At 37.5% G+C, this 25,864-nt stretch overlaps 1 protein-coding gene across 1 annotated transcript in view; it reads left to right on the top strand.

The window, feature by feature from the left end:
• Positions 1–25,864, top strand: part of pdcd7 (programmed cell death 7) — a 44,074-nt gene extending 18,210 nt beyond the window's left edge. The window contains exons 3-5 of the mRNA XM_039773353.1: positions 8,787–9,023; positions 22,276–22,363; positions 22,509–25,864. Of these exons, the coding sequence (XP_039629287.1) occupies positions 8,787–9,023; positions 22,276–22,363; positions 22,509–22,674 (491 nt within the window). The 3' untranslated portion in view covers positions 22,675–25,864. The remainder of the gene's footprint in view (positions 1–8,786; positions 9,024–22,275; positions 22,364–22,508) is intronic.

Genomic DNA, 25,864 nt, shown 5'->3' with positions numbered 1-25,864 from the left:
ATATGTTTGTAGTCTGGTAAATGTTTAATACATTAAAATGGGTCTGCAATTATTTTCCCCCTCTCTGCCAGTTGTATTCTGTTAATTAAGACAGGCAACATTCTTGAACACTCGAGCTCTGTTGCTTCCTTGATATATCTATATATCAATATATATATAATTTTTTAGCCCTTGCCACAAAGTGTGTTGTTAATAGTTTACTTTTATTATGTGTGATATTTATTATATATTTCATCACATTTACTATATATAATGTAAGGCAGGGGTCTCCAACCTTTTTTCCCCTGAGAGCTACTTTTACAAAATGAAAATGGCTGCTCATGTTTTTGAACGTTTATTCTCATAACTTATTACAACCCAAACAAATAGAATAAGCTTGTTTTGCCTGAACATTTACAAAATGTTGGTATCCACAACTCACAATTTGCATTAAAACACAACAAACAATACATTCCGGTTGATTTTGCGACTTCTCTCATTTCACTGTGTATCATAGTTTGCTTTGTGGTACCGATTTATTTGCGCGGATCCGAAAAACATGCAGCTGGCCGAGGGGAGGGCTCTTCCTTACTCACTCGCCAGCTTCGGGGCATGTACCTTAACTCCATGTAGCTAGTGAACAAGAGAACAATTAAATTCAACTTTGTTTGATATTTAAAATAAAGTGTTACTTAAGACTTGAGTCTCAGTCCAGATATTCTCTTAAGTGTATGCCACATTGAAAAGATAGATTGCAATTCAGGTTGTGGATTGTGATTTTGTGTTAAAAGGATTGTGCTATGATTTTTTGGAAAGATTGCCCACCTCTAATTTGACTAATCAAGTTTTTAAATTTATGTAGGATTCATTAACTGTTTGAGTTACTTGGAAAGGGTTTGTGAGCTACCAGGAGCTCGTCAGCAACATGTTGGAGACCTCTGATGTAAGGTGATTTAACTTTTCAGTGCTTCAGTGAGCATTTTCAATATGTCAGTCTTATTTGCAGTCCAGTAAGAGCACACCTTACAGAAGAGTATGTTGACATGCTAGTCTTCCTTGCAAAAAATCTGGAAATTGTAAAGACCTCATAGTCTGTTTTCAGAAAGCTGTACCTTTTGCAAAATAATCAGTCTGTCCTTGATTTTTTTCTTGGAGAGAAGTAGCTTCTTTGCTGCCCTTCTTGACACCAGGCCATCCCCCAAAAATCTTTGCCTCACTGTGCATGCAGATGCATTTACACCTGCCTATTGCCATTCCTGAGCAAGTTCTGCACTGGTGGTGTCCCAGTCCTGCAGCTCAATTAACTTTAGGTGACAGTTCTGGCGCTTTGCTAAATTTTATTGGGTACCCTGACCTTCTTCACAACAGCAGTGGAAATGTTTCTTTTGGGATTAAGTTAATTTTCATGGCAAAGAGGGACTTTGCAATTAATTGCAATTCATCTGATCACTCTTCATAACTTTCTGTAGTATATGCAAATTGCCATCATTTAAACTAAGTCAGCAAATGTTGTGAAAATTAATATTTGTGTCTAGTGCTGGGCGGTATGCCCAAAATTCTGTATCACAGTATTTTTCAAAATTATACCGGTTCACTGTATTTTTTTTCCCCATACATGAGTGGATGTTAACCACATTTTCCACTGTAATCATTCCAGTAGATTGGCCAAGAATAACCTATTCCACTGTCATGAGAATTGTACATTGTACAAATAAAACATTTTAATGTGCACACAACTATTAATACAGATTTGCATGGCCCTATAAAGTGATAGTTTTCAAGGGGGTGGCACTAATGAAGAGAAAGGATCACATTGCATGACAGTTGCTGTCAAAATATAGAACCTTTTTATTGAACAGATTTGGCGAGCAAACTAAAATTTTGACAACAAATTGTCAACCATCCAAAGAAGCATTTAGACTTACTAAAATATCCAGAGGTGCTTGTCAAAAGTTGTTTTGCTCTGAACATGTCTTAGAAAAGGAACAATTGGTAAATATTTTTTGTAAACCAACTACACTTTCTATTAATGTTAACAATCTCTGTCCACTGACATGTTAAAGTGACTTTTTAAACTTTACCATCATTAAAAGGCATAGGCATACTATTTAAACTAATGAATAATAACAAAAAAATAAATAGTGCAACTTCCAGTAATAATACTATTACAGTAATCCCTCCTTGATCGCGGGGGTTGCGTTCCAGACCCCCCCGCGATAGGTGAAAATCCACGAAGTAAAAACCATATGTTTCTATGGTTATTTTTATATATTTTAAGCCCTTATAAACTCTCCCACACTGTTTATAAATATTCCCCGCAGAGTTATACAGCATAATTCCTTTGTATTCTCTTAGATATTAGGTAAGATTCATTGAAATTATGTATATAAACACACTGTTTATATACAGTAAAACCTAAATATTATTTTAAAGATATTGAGAGTCTCCGATATCACATATGTTACAGCCATTATGATAGACAGGCCACCAGCAATAAATACGCATACAATGCAAGAAAATAGTATACAGTAAATGTGTGTGTACAGTGACACTAAACGTACGTACATGTACTAAGTACTGTAAGTAGAAAATTAATTATGGTTACTAACCAACAATGACACGATGACTTGTCCGATAACAATGAGTTATTTTACTGCACAACAAAGGAGAGTGTTACAGCCCTTAAAGGAGCCACTTCAGGCGATTGTGTAGCACTGGTTGTTCTTCTTCTGGCAGTCTTCAATCCAAATCCCTAAAGCAGATTCCATCCAGACTACTGCCTTATTACATCCACTTACAACTTGTTTTGCACCCTGGTTAAAAGGACACTGCGGCCGTAGATCTTATATTCTTTTCCTACTTTTTAAATTAAAAGAATCATAGCCTTCAACAAATCCAAAACGCTTACCTTTTCGGCAATCGTTAGCATCTTCCGCTTATGCTGGGCACGGCCCCTGAAGCAGTAGCAGATCATTTTGGAGCCATAATGAAGGGCTTGACTATGCACAAAGATAAACACAAAAGAGCACAACTCTTTACACAGCGAAACACGTTGATGCTGAATGAGCGAGACAAGACTTCCTGGTTAACACTGCATTCAGCAAGCAGGAACTTAACTGCATGCTCTGATTGGTTAGCTTCTCAGTCATCCACCAATAGCGTCCCTTGTATAAAATCAACTGGGCAAACCAACTGAGGAAGCATGTACAGGAAGTAAAAAGACACATTGTCCAAGAGAACCCGCTGGCAGCTTAAAATCAGCTATATATTTAGTTATGCTTTCATATAAAATCCGCGATAGAGCGAAACTGCGAAAGTCAAAGCGCGATATAGCGAGGGATTACTGTACTTCAAAACTTCAAGCCCAGGTACATTACACAGTATTTGCCAAAATAAAATAAGACAAGTGCAACTTGGTGATGACATCTTTACCAACTGAACCGTCATTAAGGCAATTGCACCACCGCGGGGAGGTGATGAGGTGATTGGGTCGAGTCGCACCCTATCGTTCTCAATTGCTTCATCAGCTTACTGCGGTGTGTGAATAAGGCCTGTATGGTGGAGTGGCCAGACGGAAGCCACTCCTTAGTGAAAGGCACATGGCAGCCTGCCCGGAGTTTGCCAAAAGGCACCTGAAGGACTCTCAGACCATGAGAAACAAAATTCTCTGGTCTGATGAGACAAAGATTGAAATCTTTGGTGTGAATGCCAGGCGTCACGCTTGAGGAAACCAGGCACCGCTCATCACCAGGCCAATACCATCCCTACGGTGAAGCATGGTGGTGGCAGCATCATGTTGTGGGGATGTTTTTCAGCGGCAGGAACTGGGAGACTAGTCATGATAAAGGGAAAGATGACTGCAGCAATGTACAGAGACATCCTGGATGAAAATCTGCTCCAGAGCGCTCTTGACCTCCGACTGAGGTGATGGTTCATCTTTCAGCTGGACAACGACCCTAAGCACACAGCCAAGATATCAAAGGTGTGGCTTCAGGACAACTCTGTGAATGTCCTTGAGTGGCCAAGCCAGAGCCAAGACTTGAATCCGATTGAACATCTCTGGAGAGATCTTAAAATGGCTGTGCACCGACACTTCCCATCCAACCTGATGGAGCTTGAGAGGTGCTGCAAAGAGGAATGGGCTTAAACTGGCCAGGATAGGTGCGTCAAGCTTGTGGCATCATATTCAAAAAGAGTTGAGGCTGTAATTGGTGCCAAAGGTGCATCGACAAAGTATTGAGCAAAGGCTGTGAATACTTATGTACATGTGATTTCCAAGTTTTTTTATTTTTAATAAATTTGCAAAAACCTCAAGTAAACTTTTTTCACGTTGTCATTTTGGGGTGTTGTGTGTAGAATTCTGAGGAAAAAAATGAATTTAATCCATTTTGGAATAAGGCTGTAACATAACAAAATGTGGAAAAAGTGATGCGCTGTGAATACTTTCCGGATGCACTGTATATTTATGGGCTGGCAGAATAGGGGGAAGGAAAAAAGAAAAGAGAGAACACAAGGAGGTTAAAGAAGGGAAAAGGCAGTCATGGGAGATGATCTAGACACCTGGAAGGAGAAGGCAGCACAAGCTGGGGCTCTGTGAGGGAGCGCAGGCTTAGGCGATCTAGGGTCTGGTTCACCCCACTGACTAAGCGTATAGAGTGGGGCGAGCAAAATGTAAGACCTCCCAATGGATCTGAGGAGCGTCTGAGTGAGCATGAAGGAAGACGGGAGGTGTGCCAACCTCGAACGGTCTGGCTGCGCACTGTGGCGGCAGCCAAAACGGGTTGGCAGAAAGCATTTTGTGCTGCAAAGGCTCCACCAGTGAAGGGTGAGCCGTGGAGACGGAAGATGGTGTGCTGCGATAGGGCGAGGAGAGAGACTGCATTTTAACGGATTTATTTATTATGGATTTTATCCCCACGTTTCACTGGCTTAATGGATTTGCTATTTATTTGGGTACTGTATTTTTCTGAACACTGCACAATGGACACTTTTGGTTTTACTTTGACTGTTTTTAACAAAAGCACTTGAGCACTTTCCACCATCCCCAGGCTTCAATGAGACTTCTCAGCTCATCTCGGTCATAACTATCGACGGTGTTGGTTTAACAGACTCCCATGTAGGAAGAGGGAGTCTGTCGGGGACCGACATTGTCACACTATTACACAGTAACCAGGTACATTAAACAGTATTGAAAAAAAATAAAACCAGTACAACTTGGCTTGCAGTATTATCCAGTAGTATAGAAACAGTATTCACACATTTGAACATAATGGTCCGAATCTGACCTTTTAAAACCAAAGTATCTTCAGACAACAGATACGGCACCTTTTTTCATCAAAAGTTCTTTTGTGTCATCATGTTTAATTTTATCGTCTGCTTCAGTTTCAGAACATTCTCTGTCCCTTTTCACCGCTCAATACCTCCACTAGCGCATGTACTCCATTGCCTGCTTATTTTGCAGTGCACCAGTGAAAAAATTCCCCCCTTACACAGTTTCCCGCTGTGCCACGTTCTGAATGTTGTTTAGGCTATTTAAACCGGTGTTCCAGTTTAAGAAAAATCTATATCACAACAAAAATAAAAATGTTTTTTGGTTTGAACTGGTATATCGCCCAGCACTAATTTAGACAAATAATAACAATAAAATAAATAATAGTGACTGCTGTCACTGTCCTGCTCCACTGATAGACTGAGGAGATTGTTCCACCCCCACACTATGCGACTGTTCAATTCTACCTGGGGGGGTTTAAACACTAACATTATTCAAAGTTATCTGTTTTTACATGCATTTTTATTACTCTTTAATATTTTTTTTTTTTTTGTATCAGTATACTGCTGCTGGATTATTTGAATTTCCCCTTGGGATTAATAAAGTATCTATCTGTTTTCCAGTATTCACGACTTCAACCCCAGATGCATTACACAGTATTCACTAAGTAAAAATAACATAAAACAAGTGCAAATTGGAGATGATATCTTTTATCAACTGATCCATCATTAAAGCAAACTGTAAATTATAACACTGCAACTTTCATTTCTAATGCCACAGTATTTGTGGTATAGCACTATGGAAGCATATTAGGGAAACTGGGGGTTATGGACACAGTGAAGCAAAAAAAAACTATGTCGAGAATAAAGTCGACATGTTGACTACATTGATGTGGCGGTAGTGCTGCTCCCGTGCAGTAAGGGGTCCCCTGGTGTACGTTCAGGGTAGAGAACTTTATGGCCGGTGTGACGAGGCTCCAAAAACTGGATGTATGAATGGGTATCGCACAAGTTAAACTTAAATACAGTATTGTGTAAATGTTGGGTTCGTGATCTGGTGGTCAGAAACACGAACACAGAATTCAATGGATGTTCTTCTGAGCAGGCTTTCTATATTGCATGCGTGCAGTCTTTGTCTGACGTAACAAACCTCCAGTTCCTAGTCTTCCTTTTTCTTTCTCCACATAACCAATCACCACATGATAAATGTCTTTGTGAAATTAAACTAGTTATAAACTTAGACTACCGAGTGTTCAGAACTTTAAAAAAAAAAAAAAAATCTGGGTTATACATGTTTAATGACATGCCATCAATTCAGGGTTGCACCCATCCCAGCAATCATTGTGTGTCTGGCAGGGTGGGGCACCAGCTCATCACATGGTGAAACGAGCAGTATATACACTAGCAGGGTCAATTTAGCATATCAAATCTACATCCTACATGACTTTGAAAGGAAACTGAAGCACGCCGAGTAAACCCACCAGAAAAACATGCAAATTCAAAGCAGGGAACACCCAGGACCCCCTTGCTGCAAAGCAGGAGTGCAACCTCCATGCCACCGTGCCCCCACATGATTAATACATGCTTTAATACATTTCATCATGAAAATGATAAGTATTTATCTTAGCATTCTAAAACAGGGAGCAGAAATACCATGAATTTAATTCTGGTATTCTGTGTGGTGATCGCTGCCTGTGCCTCCTCTTAGTGCAGAGGAAGTCAGTTTAAGAAGCACGTAGCGATTAACATGGCTTGGGGAGCACTTAACGCAAAGCATTTAATGTGCTACATAACTTATGACGGGGTTTGAGAAAATGTAGTAAATTAAATATTCATGTTAAGATGAAGTTTAGTTTACAATGTTCTACTTTAATGACAAATTATGAGAATAAAGTCGACACGTTGACTTTTATCTCAACATAAATGGCGAGAATAAAGTAGAAATGTCGAGAATAAAGTCAACATGTCGACTTTATTCTTGTCATAAGCATCGAGATTAAAGTGGAAATATCACACTATTACACAGTACCCGGATACATTACACAGTATTGAAAAAAAAAATAAAACAAGTGCAACTTGGCTTGCAGTATTATCCAGTAGTATAGAAAACAGTATTCACACATTTAAACATAATGGTCCACATCCGACCTTTTAAAACCAAAGTATCTCCAGACAACAGACACAAGTTCTTCTGTGTCATCATTTTCAACTTTGTCTGCTACAGCGTCAGTTTCGGAATGTTCTCTGTCCATTTTCACTGTTCAATATCTCCACTAATACCTGTACTCCGTTGTATGCGTGTTTAGCGGTGCAGCAGTGAAAAAGGTCTCCCCTTAAACAGTTTCCCGATACATCACGTTCCGAACTTTGTTTAGGCTATTTAAACCGATGTTGCGGTATAAGAAAAATCCATATCATAACAAAAATAAAAAATGTTTTTTCGTATAAACTGGTATACCGCCCAGCACTATTTGTGTCATACTCAAAACTTTTGGCCACGACTGTAAGGTTGAATCCCGCAGTAAACAGAAGCAGTATCACACAAGATCCAATCCACTTTTATTAACTGTAACCCAATATAACTTTTGTGTGAGGATAGCCACTCATACAAAGCTTGCAAAGCTGTTGGCTGTAAAGATACAATGAGTCATTCATAAACTAGTCCAGCCTGATCAGGCAAGTTTCAGACATCCCCATCAGGCTTTGGACAATGTCTAATGTATGTTATAGACTTAGCCCAGTTAACACTAGGTGTTGAAAGAGCCTTTGACTGCATGACATCCTTGTCAGGTTATGCACTTTATAGGGGCTTGATTCAAGAAATAGTAATTGAATCAAAAAAGATTACTCCTCCCTTATAGTAGTGTCACTAGTGAGGAATCTGTTGAGTCAACATTCCCTTTCTGTCTCTGGTCCTCCTCCATGAAACAGTAAATGCACAGAGTCCTTTGAGTAAAGAGAGTGTAGAGATTGTAAAACTGCATGATGTGAGAAGGGATTGAAAGGAATTTAATTTTTTCATTTTAAATGAACAGAGTTTAAGAGCTTACAAGATAGAATATTTAAAATTATGACAGGAATTACTGGGTTGGATGCCAGCTGTTCCTTTAAAATAAGTACTTCAAGAGCAGCACTGAGGCATAAATAATCTGGTTAAGAATAATTTTACATAAATGTTGGAGTAGTCTTCCTCTTTTCTGTAATAACCATAGATACTTGAAATAGTTAAATAATGTAGTTATGTGATTAACTTTGTTGGGTTGAATTGTCTCTTCTTACTAAAACTTTTTACACTTAAAATATTTTCATTTCAATATCTGTTTTCAAAAAATATGCAAAGATAATTAGATGTTTGTATGAGGGCTCTGTTCTAAACATTTTGTTTTGCTTTTTCTTGTGCCGTTTCTTTTATTTTTCACCTGTTTCTTTGTTTCTGAATGATCTTTAAAAATTGTAATTTCATAAGTAAAGCTTTGGGGTCTCTAAGAAATTACAGAAAATGTTTGTTTTCATTAGATTATTTTCTCCTTTATTCCCAGGAGTGTACCCTGAATGTTCAGCAAATGAACTGTTTGAGGAGCAGATTTTAAACCTCAGAAATGTGTTTGAAAAGCGAACTGCCTTGTATAATGCAGAAGAAAAAGCTTTGCGTGTTATGTTAGAGAGTGAGCGTGAAGAGGAACGGAAACGTGACTTGGAGAGAAAGCTGAAAAAAGAAAAGGACAGACAACTACATAAAAAAAGAGAATTTGAATCTGCTTTTTTTGGAGATTCAGGTGAGCCTAAAAACATTTTTTGTGTATTTAAAAACACTTTTGTCTTTCTTCAATTTCCAAGGAAAAAATAACTATTGAGGCTATTGAAGGTTAAGGTTAAATTTCATTGTCCATTTTAAAGGCTAATAGATGTTAACCTGAGCTAGACGACTTTCTGTTGGTGAAGTATCTTTGCCTAAGGAGAATAGTTTTAGGTTGGAGGGATCCTCTAATGTTATCTGCTTTTAACTAATATATCTGTAGCTTATACAGAACAGCTTCCCCGACCAGGCTAGAGAATTCCAGCTTTACACATGCATCTCACTCAGCTGTGTGTGGTTGTTTTTTAAATATTTAACTAACTGATTAAAAAACATTTTTGTATTTTGTGGTTTTGAGGGAGTGTGAGGAAATTAGACTTTTTTCCCCCCATCAAGTGAGTTATAATTTAATTCTTATAGCTAGAATGTATGGGTTGTTATGGAAGCCATTTTGAGGACACATACAGTAAATTGCCTCTGGTAGCCACATGTTAAAAAGGTAGCTTCCTTGTTGGAGCATACAAAACTGTAAAAGGTTTATTGCAAGTTGTATATTTCATATTTTCTCAGTGCTTTAAGTGGAACCAAATTACTGGCGGTACTCTGCTTAGTCAACATGTTGCCCCTCCTGGCCTTTTGTTGTTACTTTTACATGAGATATTAGTTGAGCTAGGAGGGGGCCGTTGTTACTTTTACATGAGATATTAGTTGAGCTAGGAGGGGGCCGGTCAGAGTGCCATTAAACACTAACAGTTCATCAAAGAGTTGTCTACTACCTCAATGAAATAACATAACATTCAAACGTAGAGCAGTTAGGCCCTTGAAATTTCATATCCTAAGATATGTTGCCAATACTTTATGTAGAAATTGAAAGATGTGCTGATACTATGTTCTGGTGATTACCAGCCCCATTCAACCATTGAAATATTTGTAAATAGTCTAAAATGAAGATGATTATTATGTAGTACTAGCAGGAGTACCTGGCGTTGCCTGGGAATCTATAACCGGTGAATTTCCCAAATGAAAGAAACAGAACATAGAAATAGAACAAACAGTTTTCTGATTGACATTTTATTGTAAGTTCCTCCACTCTGGATTCTGTCTGTTGTGGCATTTCAGACACCCTTGAAATAGACTTTCTTGTGGCATCTGAAGTGGACCTTCCAATTCTACGTCTTTTTTTCGGTGGCATGGGTATATTAGCGAAAAGCAGGACAATTATAATGTGTTACATGGTATTACGTACGGAATAAGCACCACAGTGAGATGAATTTACGTTATTTACAATATGTCGTAAAGTGAACAAATAGCACCATTCAGTAAGAAAGAGCAACACTGAAATCGTACTGTGAGTCGGAAAGCGAGGAAATAGCACCACAAATACGGAAAGCCAGTGACAAAGAATAGCACTGAAACCATACTGGGAAAAATGGCAGGGAGGGTTGCTCTGTTTCTAAGGAGCATCTGTGTTGAACCGTGCTTCCATCTAATGGATGTTGACGATAGTAACTACAGAGAGAAGTGACATACAACCGCTGCTGCATCTGAGGAAAATGGTGGGGATGCTGTCTTTTTAAGGCAAGTCTCTGTTCAAATGTGCTTGCATATAACGAACGTTGGCGAATGAAATACAGCACTATCGGTGTGTGTGGGAGTGTGATGTGCGGAAATGTGGGTGTCAGCCAGTCACGCGCACTGGGTTGTTCACGTTTTACATCCATATGGCAGTCAGCCTTCTCATACTTGTACATTTCCGCCATCTCTTGGCAATTTAAAGAAACACGGGCCGCGGTGAACATCTGTTGGAACGGGCGGCCATCTTGTCAATGATAAGTACGGGGACGTGTGCTGAAGGTTGTATCGTTGAAAAGATGCCCTGCAGTTCACCACGGACATTTTTTCAAACCAAGCATACCCCATGACCTTCTCCTGGTCACAAAGGAGCCCCATCCCCAGTTTGGTGCAGATTTGTATGGTGGACAAACAAACACACACACATACATCGACTCTGCTTTATATGTTAGATTTAGGAATTTATTCAGTTTGCAATAAGGTTAGAATTAAATGAACAGTGATCTGACTACTCCTTTGTTCCAAGCATGTTTCACTTAAATACCATCAGCCTTCCTTATATTATTGTTTTTTAAACAGAGTACAAAATAGCTGTATTATTTTTTGTTAATTTAGCAGTTGTTTCCATTTCTGTACCTGATCAGATATTCAGTATTATTCAAAAGCAGGTATTGCTGAGCTGAATGGTGGGATGCAAATGGTAAAGAATCAAATTTAGTACATGTAAATAATATTCAGAACATGTACAAAAATAATTCTGATTCATTAAACATGTGGCTATGCTAGATAGTAATGGATCATTGAGTGAAATGATATATACAGTCTTGTGCACAACTGAAAGTATGGATTTGTCCTTCTAGGGGAATAAATTCTGTGCTAAAACGTTTGAGATACTGTAGGTGGTCTGGTAGTTCTATAGGGTCTAGGACTGGACTGGAAAGTCAGAACTGCTTACTTGCACCCTTCAACAGAATAAATTGTGAATGTAAAGGTGCCAAGTTGCATTATACATACGGGATGGGTGGAGTCATAAATGTACACTTTTACCTATGAAGCAACTGTCCATCACCTTCTGTTTTACTTTCTCAGAGACTCAGTTTGGCTTTGTAGACGAATATGATTAGCCAAAAGTTGAAAGTCTATGCCTCTTACATTTCATTTTTTGAATTTTGATAGTCTGTGTGCTGAAAAGTTAATATTAAGTAGATGACAAAGACGAGGGTCTATGAGGAATGCCTGTTGTGTCCAAAGTTATGGAGGTCGGATGTATTTTTTATTTTTTTTTTTGACCAGAAAGCAATTAATCGCATAACAAAGGGAAGACAACAGCTAAACATTATAATTGGTTATGATTTTCAAGTAGCTTATTTTAATAAAAACTAGCCAACCCACAGAGTAGCATACGCCGCATAATTATTTATTGATGTGTGAACACCTCCTGAAAGTCACAGTTGTCCAAATGGGTAGGGTTTGAGGATACAACTGTCAGTGAATGAAAAGATGGAACTCTGGAGAGAGCAACATACTATTGTCCGTGACTGAAAACAGGCTTTGGCAGATACAGGCATATCTTTTTGAAAGTTTGGCCCTGTGTATTATTAATTGTCTTTGCAAATGCCAATCTAACAGGAAACTGTCTGCATATAAAAGGCAAATTTGAATCTGATGGGGGTCCGTGAAATCCGCGGAATAAGGACAGTTTGTGAGGTAGCAGATGTGATAGTCTTACACTCCAGTACATTGCGGCGAATGCTGGTAACAGAAAGTCTAGTGCCATTATTGAGACGGAACTCCTCAACCTTGTGCAAATCCATTCAACACAAACATTTGTCTGCAGCCACACTATGACGTCACCTTCCCACTATCCTCTTACTGAAAAACATTTACAAACACATTTCAGACTGGAATTTCAATGCAACATTAGCTCATAAACCTTCACGGTCCAGAAGTATCTCAAAGCACATTTAAACACACACTCCACTGAACAAACGCATTCCACACAGGTCTTTCAATGCACTATTTGTTCGAAAACATTCTGACTGCAGAGATATCTCAACACACATTTAAAATCACACTCCACTGAACGAATTATGCAATGTGAATATTGCCAGCAATGCTTCAAAACAACTCGTGCTCTCAAGAAGCACTTACAAACTCATTCCAGTTCCTTTCAGTGTCAACTCACAAACCCCATGCACAGTCATCGCATTCAGTTTTACGCTGTTTTTCAAGAAGATACTGCCATTCCCGTCCAAGAACATAACATTGGCCTATCTACCATAGTATGTACTTTTTGTAATGCCCTTCATTGGCCATCAGAGGAGTTGGCAGGCTTGGCCCTGTCGTGTGTATCCCATGGTCTTACATTTGGTGGACGGGGGCTCTATGAGTTGGCGGGCATGGCTCTCTGTCTTGCGTGTGTCTTGCGTGCACTTAGTGAATGGCAGGCAGGGCTCTGTCATGCGTTCCCCATGACGTGGAAGGAGGGTTAGAGTGGGCGGTTGGGGCTCTGTCGTGCGTACCCCATGGTCGGCAACTTGGTCGATTTTTTTTATGTATATATAGAAAAGCAGCCGGAACCGAAAAGAACAATGAAAAGTCAACATGGCTCAGAGGTGCATGTGGACTGTAGCACAGACGAAAGCGACTGAGGCTGTCTTTGGTGAGTTGGTTAGAGTTGGCAGGCGGGTCTCTGTCGAGCGTATTCCATGGTGTTAGAGTTGGCGGGCCTGGCCCCGTCGTGCATATCCCATGATCTTACATTTGGCGGGCGTGGCTCTCTCTCTTGCGTGCATCTTGCTTGCCCTTAGTGAATTATATATATAGATACTTTAGGGAAAAATGGAAAATAAAAGTTGAGGAACTGAGGTATTTGAATCCTTCTTAGTCTATTTATAATTCTTATCAAAAGATGAAATTTGTGAATGAGGACACAAAGAAAGGAAGAAACATATTTTAGAGAGCATGCTTATAAACTAAGATAATAGGGTTCTAAATAGAATTTTGGTTAAAACAAAAACCTTCAGCCTCGGTGGCCCTCCAGAACCATAGCTGAGCAAACTTAAGTTTAACTATAGACGTAAAATAACATCTAGAGAGATATACCAGGGAAAAGGGATTGTATCCTCCAATGTTTAATCAACACTAAATAACCAAGCTGCTCGTATTTTGTTTTTATTGGTGCACCCATACCAATTTTTGGCTGTCAATACAAATATTGAGTACTTAATGAACACTGTGGTCCAATAGTGAGTACTGTTTTTAGAAAGAAAAAAGTGATGCTGCATTTTCAAAAAGCAAATGTAAGAGAACAAATCAATATTTAATATGCTACAGTGCATAAAACTTGCGACTTTAATTTAGAATAAACATTTTTAATAATGTTCTTTTTTAAATGAAGAATAAATCTTGTAAATGTTTTAAATATTTATTGAACATTAGATAGAAGCTCATTTAAAAATTTAAATTTTAAATAAAACAAACTGCAGACGGATTGCAATTCTTGGTATCTGTATAGTTATGCCACTGGACAAACACACATGATTGTTTGTTTTGCGTTTTTTTTTTTTTTTTTTTTTAACTTACACTTTGTATTTGTATCAGTATTTTTCCTTTTTTGGGTGCAGTGTATCTTTAAAAAAATAACATGGTGGTTATGACTCGCACATGCAGCTGAAAACTTCTTTAATGAAGTTAAAACTTGAAAGTACAGCCATTCACAAAAACAGGAGTCTCTGGATGCATAAAATGACCTAAGGAAAAATGCAATGTTCTGACATTTTGTCCTACGTTATCGGCTTGTCTTACTGTCAAAAATTGTTAGCTTTACCTTGACTAAAAAAATTTTTCTTATGTGAAGTAGTATTATTTGCGGGTGCATCATTATTGTGTGCACAAATATTGTTAGTTGGTCATTTTGCTAAGTAGGCTCTTACTTGATATGTAAATTGAGATGCCAACATATTTCATAAATGAAGTAGCATTGCCACTTTTAAAAGTATTTCCTCCTCATTTTTATTATTTATTATAAAGGGTAATACAGGCTAGCCATTAACAGACTTAAACTTGAAATGACAAATTTTCTGATCAACCTGCACCACTATCAAAACCTTTCCATCACAAAAAATACATTTTGTGGAGTTGCTTGTTTTTTTTCTTTTTGAAAATTTAACTAAGAACAGAAATTACTTTGTTTCCATATTAGTTTTAGGTTTTTTTTTTTTATTTTTTTTATTTTTATATAGACATCTGTGAAGTGCAGCTGGCAGAGAATCAAAGGCAATGCAGACAACATTTATATGAAAGGTTGAAGTATCAAGGGGGAGTTCAGAATTGAAGGCAGCAGCCATTTAGTACATACATGTGTTTAAGTATAAAATTTGAGGAGAACCCTTAGTGTCAGTTATTGCACTGGTTGAACTGGCATAGTAGCATATTGCAATTAAGTAAATTATTCTTTGCTTACTTTTATAAGGGGAGAAATCGGAAAATTTTGGGATTTTATCAAAGAAAAATTCAGATAATTTCTAGTTCTAAATTAGTATGTGATATCTCTAGCGCAAATAAACTTTTTAACCCAAATTGCCCTGCACCTGAATAAACATATTTTTAGATCATTCACATAAGAAATCTGACTGTACACGAGAGCATTATATTTAATGGAAATTGCTTTGCACAAGCCGGTAGGTATCCTTGTTCCTCTGGCGAAAACAGTATGTTAAGTTTTTTCCACTACTGCATACTCTACCCGTTTTTGTATATGAGATTATTGTAGTCACTTATTGATTTTACTTGAATCACCTTACAGTTTTGCAACATTTTGTATTTTATGTGTAGCTCGATCTTGAAATTTTCTACTAACCATCCTTGGTGATCAGTACTTGTTTGTACTTAGAAAAACCTATTAGATAGAGCCGATACTGTGTATAAGTTTCTAGGGACTGTTTTTTGATGAATATGAGTACTTTTCAGTAGTTTTGGTGTATCCATGTACAATGGAACCTCGGGTCACGACCGTAACTCGTTCCAAAACTATGGTCGCAACCCGATTTGTTCGTGACCCGAAGTAATTTCCCCCATAGGATTGTATGTAAAAAAAAAATTCATGTTTTTTTGGTCAGCATCATTTGATTTGTAAATAAACATCCATTCTTGCCATTCAGGCTTGCAACACGTTCCAAAAAAAGTTGGTATACCAGTTCATACTGAAAACCGTTTATTATTTTTCTTGTGATACGGATTTTTCTTGTACTGCAACACCAGTTTAAATTGCCTAAACGACGTTCGGAACATGGTGCAGCGGAAAACTGTTCAAGGGGGGGACCTTTTTCACTGCTACACTGCTAATCACAGAGGTGTTGCGCGGGGGCTTTTTTCCACTGCTACACCACTAAATAGGCAGGCAACGGAGTACATGCGGTAGTGTAGGTATTGCGCGGTGAAAATGGACAGAGAACATTCTGAAACTGAAGCTGTAGCTGACGATAAAGTTGAACATGATGACGCAGAAGAACGTTTGCCGAAAAAAGGTATCGCATCCGTTGCCTGGAGATACTTTGGTTTTAAAAGGTCGGATGTGGACCATTATGTTGAAATGTGTAAATACAGTACTGTTTCTATACTACTGGATAATACTGCAAGCCAAGTTGTATTTGTTTTATTTTTTTTTTTTTTAAGTACAGTATAATGTACCTGGGTACTGTGTAATAGTGTGACGACATGTTGACTTTATTCTCAACATTTCCACTTTATTTTCGCCGTTTATGTCAAGATTAAAGTTGACATGATGACTTTATTCTCGTAATTTGTCATTAAAGTAGAACATCGTAAACTAAACTTCATCATAAAATGAATATTTAATTTACTAGATTTTATCAAACCCCGCCATAAGTTATGTAGCACAGACCTGTCATGTCTGGAATCTCCACCCGTGTCACCTGAAGAGTGCACACTATCTTTGTAAAGGACACCTGGGCCAGGTCCGCCAATTCTCTACTACAACACAGGCCAGCCAACTGCTGCCCCAGTTCAACAGCCCTGAGCTCAAGGTGCTGGATCAGCTGGCATCTCCTGGAGATGTATCCCTCATAGAAGACTGTCTCCTCCAAGCCATCATCGATCAAGCCTTACATTAACACAGGTCTCATTATTAAAATTTGACTTTAGATTATTAAAACTGCTCAACTTTTGTTTTTTTTTATTAACGTTGAATGATTTAAGTTTTATGGTAAAAGTGAAAAAAATTTAAGCTGAAAATTAAAAAAAAAAAAACTGCTACACTTATTTTACATCTTCTGACCCCTTAAAGCTCCTGTAATATTCTCCTCATTGACTACCTGTTGTTTGTCCTTCTATGAGATTAAGTTTACTTTTCTTTGTCTGCTCTCATAATTTTGAGCTCCTCTTATTCCTTATTTAAAAGCGCTTCACTTAGTGGTAACCAAAGCACAGTTTTTAGGAGCAGCTGCTTCTGTTTCTTTTGTAAGGATGATGTCAGCTTTTGCAAAAATTAACTTTGTTTTTCCAGTTGGATCACAAACAGGTGAAGTGACTTGCTCGTGATCACACAGTTTCAGCAGCAAGATTTGAACAACAACCTCATGGTTTGTTGTCCTAGGTCTGAAGGCTTAAGCACTACACCAAACCACCTGTCAATAATATTAGCAATTAGTTTAAAAAAAAAAGAAAGAAAAAAAAGCACTTAGTTACATAGTACTACTTATACTGTAACAATTACCCGTAGCTCAAAGAGGGCAATGCTATTAATTATAACTTGAGCTCTTATTAGCACATTGGACCTGTCTGTTCTGCCACTTCTCCTCTTAAAGCTTATTATCAAGCAAGGTCAGCAAACAAAAGGAAACTGTTATGGAATAACACAAGAGAAAAAGTTACATAAGTAAATGTATTTCAACTAAAAAATTACACACATTTACTTATTACAACACCACCAACAAAGTAAAGTCCCCTTTAACTGTCCATTGAGCAAATGTTTGTCCTATGTACATAGACACTCCCTTACAACACACCAAATTACCACTTTTAGTTAGAAAGGATGGCCAGTCCCTAGACCATATATATATATATATATATATATATATATATATATATATATATATATATATATATATATATATATATATATATATATATATATATATATATATACATATATACACACACACACACATAAAACTCTCAATGTGACTTAAAGAAACAAAAGACCCCCCTGTTCAGGTGAGGCACACACATATATTTTATTTATATATATATACACACAAATATAAACAAAACACTAGAGAGAATGCAGTACTTAGGGTTATTGTCCATGAAGGAAGGAGAACCAGATCAGACTGTAATGGATCGAGGGAAGATGGATGACGGTGCTATCCCAAAAATAAAAAAAGGACACATCTCCCCCTCTGAAATTGGCTTGCCAAATCATATGGACAGTCATTAGAAAGAAAGAGAAGAAAAAAAAAGGCGTGCAGGTGGCCACCTCACTAACCTTGTCCCATTGACGTTTCTACCCCTTTTTTTGCCCCCCTCTGCTTTGATAGTGTCTGTCCTATTTCCCTTGTAACGCAAAGCAACTATTCCTCCCGCTCATTTCCTCCTCTCCAGTTTTAATTTTGGCGCTCTGACCCTTCATTGGCTGTTATCTGGAATAGTTTTTGTTGTTGGGCCTTCCAGATTCTGCTCATGAAGGCAATGCGGTCAGTCACTGCCTTGCAACTCTCGATCCTGAACTGCAAAAGGCTCCTCCACCTGAGAGTGGAAGCTCCTAGCATTGACAAAAAGCACACAAAAGACAGACAAAATACAATACAACACATGCAGGTTAAACATTATTTCAATACACTCCTTATGTGGCAGTGCTACAATGCATTTGATTAACCAACAGCTCTATAACCGGGAGCACAGGTGGGAGACCTCCCTGGAAGGGTGGATAGGCTCTTGGCCAGAGCGGGGGTGGATCCAGTTGTCATTGTCCACGTTGGAACAAATGACATACATAAGGGTAGTCTGTCAGTTCTGCGATCCAAATTCAAAGAGTTAGGTACCAAGCTGAGGAGCAGAACTGACAAGGTAGTCTTCTCCGAAGTTCTGCCTGTGCCACGCGCCAGTCCAGGTAAGATTGAGGAGATTAGAAGGCTTAACGCGTGGCTCAAATCTTGGTGCAGGGTAGAAGGGTATAGGTTTATGGGGCATTGGGACTCCTTTTGGAACAGATGGGACCTGTTCCGCCGTGACGGGTTACATCTGAACCGGAGGGGCACCAATGTATTGGGGAGGCGTATGTGTAGGCTAGTCAAGGATTTTTTAAACTAGGGAATGGGGGGGCAGGGAGTTTAGGACAGGCCAGATTTAGATCTATACATGGAAGAACAAACAATGGTGTAGAAATAAAAATGCATAGTAATGTAAATTTTAAGCAAACACGTAAAGATAGAAGGATTAACACATTAAAAATAGCTTGCCTTAATGCTAGAAGTATCAAAAATAAGGTAAGTGAGTTGGAGTTGTATGTAGCAGAGCACAATTATGATATTATAGCAATAACGGAAACCTGGCTAAATAACAAAGATGGGGATGAGTGTAACATAGAGGGATACACATTTTTTAGGAAGGATAGACAGAACAGAAAAGGAGGTGGGGTTGCTGTTTATGCCAAACAGGAATTAAATGTAAGTCATCTTCAGTTGGATGATGAGCCCCATCTTAGTGAGGACATGTGGCTTCGCCTGGAAAATATTAGGGAAAAGGTCTCATTTTAGGAGTGTGTTATAGACCACCCAATTCAGACAGTAATTTCAACACACATCTTTTAGTAATATCAAAAGGCAAGTTTACAGGGAGATATTATAGTCATGGGGGACTTTAATCATCCAAATATTAACTGCGATAACCTTACAGATGGAGGAGCACAAGAGCAGGAGTTTTAGAAGTAATCGCGACTGTTTTTAACACAGCATGTTAAAGCACCAACAAGGGGTGAAGCCTATCTGGATTTAGTATTCTGTAATAATCAGGATAGAATTGAGGGTGTAGAGGTGATTGAACCACTAGGGTCAAGTGACCATAATGTAATACAATTCTCAGTATTTTGTAAGAGTACAGATGCAAAGACTAAAATTGTTAAGTTGAACTTTAGTAGGGCTAATTTTGAGCAGATGCGACAAAGTCTAAGTAGGATAGACTGGGATAAGCTTTTAAATGTGGAGACAGTCGAGGAGCAGTGGAACAGGTTTAAAAATGTTTTACATGTAATGCAGGACAGATACATACCTAAATTTGGAAGTAATAGGAAACTAAAACAATCTCCACGATGGATTAATAAAGATTTAAAAAGAAGTTGCAAAGGAAAAACTGCTGTATAAGGCATATAAGACTAATGACTGCAAAGAGAACCGAGCGATGAGAACATGAGGGCAACCATTAAGAAGGATATCAGAGAGGCTAAAAGACAGTTGGAGAGGAATATAGCAGATAAGGCGAAAGAAGACCCCAAGAGATTCTTTCAGTATTTTAGTAGTAAAAGAACAGTTAAGGAGGAGGTCAAGTTCATCAGGAATAGTAAAGGGAATTAAAAGATACAGACAATGAAATAGCAGATGCCCTAAACTTACATTTTTCTGAGGTGTTTACAAGTGAGCAAGTGGATAACCTGCCAGAGGTAAACACAACTACTAAGGAGGTACTGAGGGATTTGGAAATTGTAGAGGGAGAAGTGCTGCTCAGATTAAATAAGATGAAATCAAACAAATCACCAGGCCCAGATAATATTTATCCTCGTGTTCTTAAGGAGGCTAGTGAGTACATATATAAACCCTTGACACATATTTTTAGGAAGTCACTGTGCACTGGAGAGATTCCAAAGGACTGGAAAATGGCAAATATCATCCCATTATATAAAAAGGGTGACAGGGCAGATCCAAGCAACTATAGGCCAGTAAGCTTAACAAGCATCACAGGAAAATTAATGGAAGGAATTATTAAGGATAAGATTGAGCAACACATGACAAGGACAGGAGTTATTCTGAACAGTCAGCATGGGTTCAGAAGGGGAGGTCGTGTTTTACTAACATGTTGGAATTCTATGAGGAGGCAACAAAAGGATACGATCAAAGTGGAGCTTATGATATTATTTATCTGGACTTTCAGAAAGCATTTGATAAGGTGCCACATGAGAGGTTGGGCATCAAGTTAAAAGAAGTGGGAATTCAGGGTGATGTTTTTAGATGGGTGCAGAATTGGCTCAGACACAGGAAGCAGAGGGTGATGGTGCGAGGAACCTCATCAGAACTGGCTGATGTTAAGAGTGGTGTTCCACAGGGGTCAGTGCTAGGGCCGCTGCTATTTTTAATATATATAAATGATTTAGATAGGAATATAAGTAACAAGCTGGTTAAGTTTGCAGATGATACCAAGATAGGTGGATTAGCAGATAATTTGGAATCCGTTATATCATTACAGAAGGACTTGGATAGCATACAGGCTTGGGCAGATTTGTGGCAGATGAAATTTAATGTCAGTAAATGTAAAGTATTACACATAGGAAGTAAAAATATTAGGTTTGAATACACAATGGGCGGTCGAAAAATCGAGAGTACACCTTATGAGAAGGATTTAGGAGTCATAGTGGACTCCAAGCTATCAACTTCCAAACAGTGTTCAGAAGCCATTAAGAAGGCTAACAGAATGTTAGGTTATATAGCACGATCTGTGGAGTACAAGTCCAAGGAGGTTATGCTCAACCTTTATAATGCACTGGTGAGGCCTCATCTAGAGTACTGTGTGCAGTTTTGGTCTCCAGGCTACAAAAAGGACATAGCAGCACTAGAAAAGGTCCAGAGAAGAGCGACTAGGCTGATTCCAGGTCTACAGGGGTTGAATTATGAGGAAAGACTAAAAGAGCTGGGCCTTTACAGTTTAAGCAAAAGAAGATTAAGAGGTGACATGATTGAAGTGTTTAAAATTATGAAGGGAATTAGTACAGTGGATCGAGACTTGTATTTTAAAATGAGCTCATCAAGAACACGGGGACACAGTTGGAAACTTGTTAAGGGTAAATTTCGCACAAACATTAGGAAGTTTTTCTTTACACAAAGAACGATAGACACTTGGAATAAGTTACCAAGTAGTGTGGTAGACAGTAAGACGTTAGGGACTTTCAAAACTCGACTTGATGTTTTCTTGGAGGAAGCAAGTGAATAGGACTGGCGAGCTTTGTTGGGCTGAATGGCCTGTTCTCGTCTAGATTGTTCTAATTGTTCTAACTAAAGCCCATTGTCTTATGAAATTTCCTGGGTAAAACCTAGTAACACAGCGAATAATAAAAATTGTATGAAAAATGAAGAGAGTTTCTTAATAAAATAACTGCCATTCTTTCTGAGCAATTTCAGTAATCCACACTATTGTATCATTTTAGCTGTAATTTTTAGAAATTGTTTACGTTCTTGCTGTGACTTGAAGTATTTTAGTTGTATCTAACATTTTAAAGTTATCCAGCATAATATCACTTTTTAATGTTTTAATTTGATAATTATTTGAAAACATCATTATTCTTTTTGCAGAAAATAATCAAATTAGTATAGGCAAGGTGTTAGTATGAAATACAACTGACTCTCATTTAATATTTGCTCTTTTATTTCTTCCAGCTGAAATTTCACCAAATCATCCACTGTATCCTTTTAGACAATATTATTTGCAAGGAGAGCATTCATTATCGGCACTAGTAAAAATTCGGTAAGTAACACCTTCATAGTTTGCATTTCCCCCCTCCCCTTCCATTGGATAGGTATTAACTATTAGTACAAATTAAATTTAGATCTGAACATTTTTGAAAGAAATGAAAAGTGAATTTGACTTTTACTTTTTCCTTTTTCTAAAGGAAAGATTGGGATTGCTACTTAACCCCTGCAGAGCATCCAAGTGGAAGCAGCATTCCCAGAGATTGGGTTTTTCCATCATTTCCTTCAAGTGACATCTGGGCCTCTGCAATTGAAAAACAGATTAGTTTTTTCTCTCAAGACAATACGGATAGACTTGGAAGCTAACTTGTCAAACTATTCAAATGGAGAAAATTGTCTTGTAGCAAATAAAAAATAAACACACACACCCTTGTGACAGTTGTTTTTTGACAAGGCAGAAATAAAATGCACACATATATTAGCCAATTACCAATTTGTTTTTTCACTTACAGTTACTGCAATCATTAGGTTGAATTAATTTAATGAGCTGTTAACTGTGATACATTTCTACTGTTTGTTACAATTGTTTTATCCTTTTTTGAGAGGGTCTACATCAACATGGTACACAACAGTAGAAAATTATTTTACATGGGATTTTAGATTTTGGCTCAGAGACTTAATAATGGATGATGGCAGCTGAGATATTTTGACTTCAGACAAGATGAGATTTTCCTTCAACATCTCATGGTTTCATCCAAAATGTACTTTTGTTTTCTTTGTTTATTTCATGGATATGCAGCTCTATCCAATAGTTTGGCTTGCTTCTCCTGATGCAACATTCTTCATGTCATGCATGCTTACAAGAGCCTGAGCTGAAAACATACATAAATTCATTATTAGTATTTACTTTCTACAATGATCATTTGACATATACTTAAATTAACAATAGGACACGAGGGTCTTAAATGAATACTTATGTTAGTGTAATTCAGAATGATCACTGAAAATCATTTTTCTTCTAAATTTAGGGACATATGGAACATTAACTTCATATGAAATTGCATTGAGGATTTGCAAAATTTAAGATAATGCTATATATTCATTATAAAATTTTATATGGAGCTAAACACATTTTTTTAAAAGAAAAGTTGGATTAAGGTAGTTTTACTTAATGTAGATTTGACATACATGACTGCTATTTCTTCTTGACTTAGATATTTTTTTATAGATTGGACAGCTGTTTATATGATATTCAGTGTTTTGGCAAAAAAACGCATTATAGTAGACAAAACCTGAATCCTTGGACTAAAAAAGTTTTCCAGTATGGAAACAATGTAATTAATACATTTATATTTCAAGAAATGTCACAAAAAATTCTTATTTACAAAAAAGTTCTTTTAAAAATACGTAGGTACTGTATTAAAATCTATTTGAAAAAATGTCTACTAACAGCATTTGGATCACAAGACTTGTTGATACTTAATGGTGTTCTAATAAAAACATAACTTTTTTATCATTGTATGTAATCAGTTATACATTTGAAACACTTCAGAACATATTTGCTACACTGTAATATGTTTCATTTTTTTGTATGTAAGACGTGCTTGCATTTGAGATGCCAGTCTAAACGATTTGTGTAGTGTAAGATTTTTTAAATCATTAAATGCATTCTAATTCACAAAAAAATATTCTTAAGTTTTGTAAGGAAATTGCAGTTTGTTTTAAAGCACTTTTGATATTACACCTACTCAAAAAGCTTATCTAGAGCATTAGAACACTTAAACAATTTTGACAAGAACAGGCCATTCAGCTGAACATGCTTGCCAATCCAGTTCACTTGTTTTCTTCAAAATAACATTAAGTTGAGTTTTCAAAGTCTGTCTACCCTGCCACTCTACTTGGTAAATTATTTCAGTTTTCTGTGATGCTTTGTGTGAAAAGAAATTTAATATGTACCTCTGACACATTTCATCTTTGTCCCTGTGCTGTGGCTGAAGAATTTATTTTAAAGTAGCAGCATCCACGGTACTAATTTTTTCATCATACTTTTAAACAGTTCAAAAGTTCATACATTTTTTTTGTTAAAGACAAAGTGATTATTATAAGACAAAGAAACCAAACCAGCCTATTCTCCTCTATCATGGCTTGGGGCCAAAAGGTAGGGTTACAGAATCACAATCATACCCCACTAGCAAGTTGCAAAAAGAGTATCAGCTAACAGAAAATATTGTTAGGAGTCTAGAACAAAACAGGGTTGAAACAGTTTGGCAGCAGTAGTTCACATTTCAGTTAAATTGCTGGATGTAACATTATCTGTTAGATCATTCAAAGTGGATTAAGATATAGAAGTTAAGACTCCTAATTGTCTACAGTAAGAAAACCAGGGGCCCTTTAACAGGAGGCTAGAATTAACTTGGCTGCTAGAGTACCAAGACATAATAATTTACTCTGTAGGTTTTTTAAGTATAGAAAAGTATAAAAGAAGGATGACTTAAAGAAAGAAACCAGCACCGCTGAATGTAAATTACTCAATAATGGAGGTCAGTTTCCTTGATACCACCATTCACCATTCTGACTTTTTGCAAACCAATAGATAGATTGACATACCTGAAAAGTGATGGTTTCCATCCAAAACATCCATTTTCAAGTTACAATCATATTTGCACAGACAGGGTAAACAATTGTAGGAGCAATTTCATTTGACAAGTATATATAGTACTCCCAAAACAATGGACACTCAGATCAGAAGAGATACTGCCATACCCAGACTAACCTAAACTGAATCCCTCTTCTTGTCACCTCTAATACACATTTGGAAGTACTTTGCAAAATTACTAGTAAGGATGACAAGCTGAACTGTATTCCCTAAACTTACCCTCCTGGCGCACAGACAAGCACGAATTGCTTTAAGCATCCTGAGTGAACCAATAGAAAATGGTACATCTCCCTCCCTACAGAAAAGATGTGAAACCAGTGCTGACATTTACTCTACAGATCGATTTGTTCTACCACACTGCCAACAAGAACATTGTATTAAGGGATAATTTCCTTCAAATTGTCTAAAGTGGTCCGCCTAATTCTGTGGATGAAACAGTGGACCCCATGTGGGAGAAACTAGACAAACACTCCACCAAAGAAAGAATTTATACAGATCTCACATTAAGCTGGCAACAGAGATGTCCCTGTAGGAGCTCACTTCAACAGCAATGGAAACTGTAAGACTGATTTTAAAGTCACAGTGCTTATGGTCAACATCATGACACAACAGAAAGGAAAGGAATGGGAAGTTAAATGGATTCTAAAAATTTCACACATTACACCATGGTTTGAATAGAGACAAGAGTTTTATGACTAGATATGAGGACCATTTACATCACTCTGACTGACCCAAGAGATTTGATTCACAGATTCACACAGTAAGCAAAACTTCTCAAAAAAAGACTTTGAACAATTGTCTTATTAGTAGATCTTGATAATACATTGTTGTTCTCTCCTGCTAAATGGACCATAGGTTGGATAGATCTGTTATTATTTGACATTAAAGATGTCTCATACA

This window comes from Polypterus senegalus, chromosome 12 (genome assembly GCF_016835505.1).
Source record: "Polypterus senegalus isolate Bchr_013 chromosome 12, ASM1683550v1, whole genome shotgun sequence".
Taxonomy (NCBI): Eukaryota; Metazoa; Chordata; class Cladistia; order Polypteriformes; family Polypteridae; genus Polypterus; species Polypterus senegalus.
Note: the sequence above shows the minus strand (reverse complement) of the source record. Positions and strands in the feature narration are given on the sequence as shown.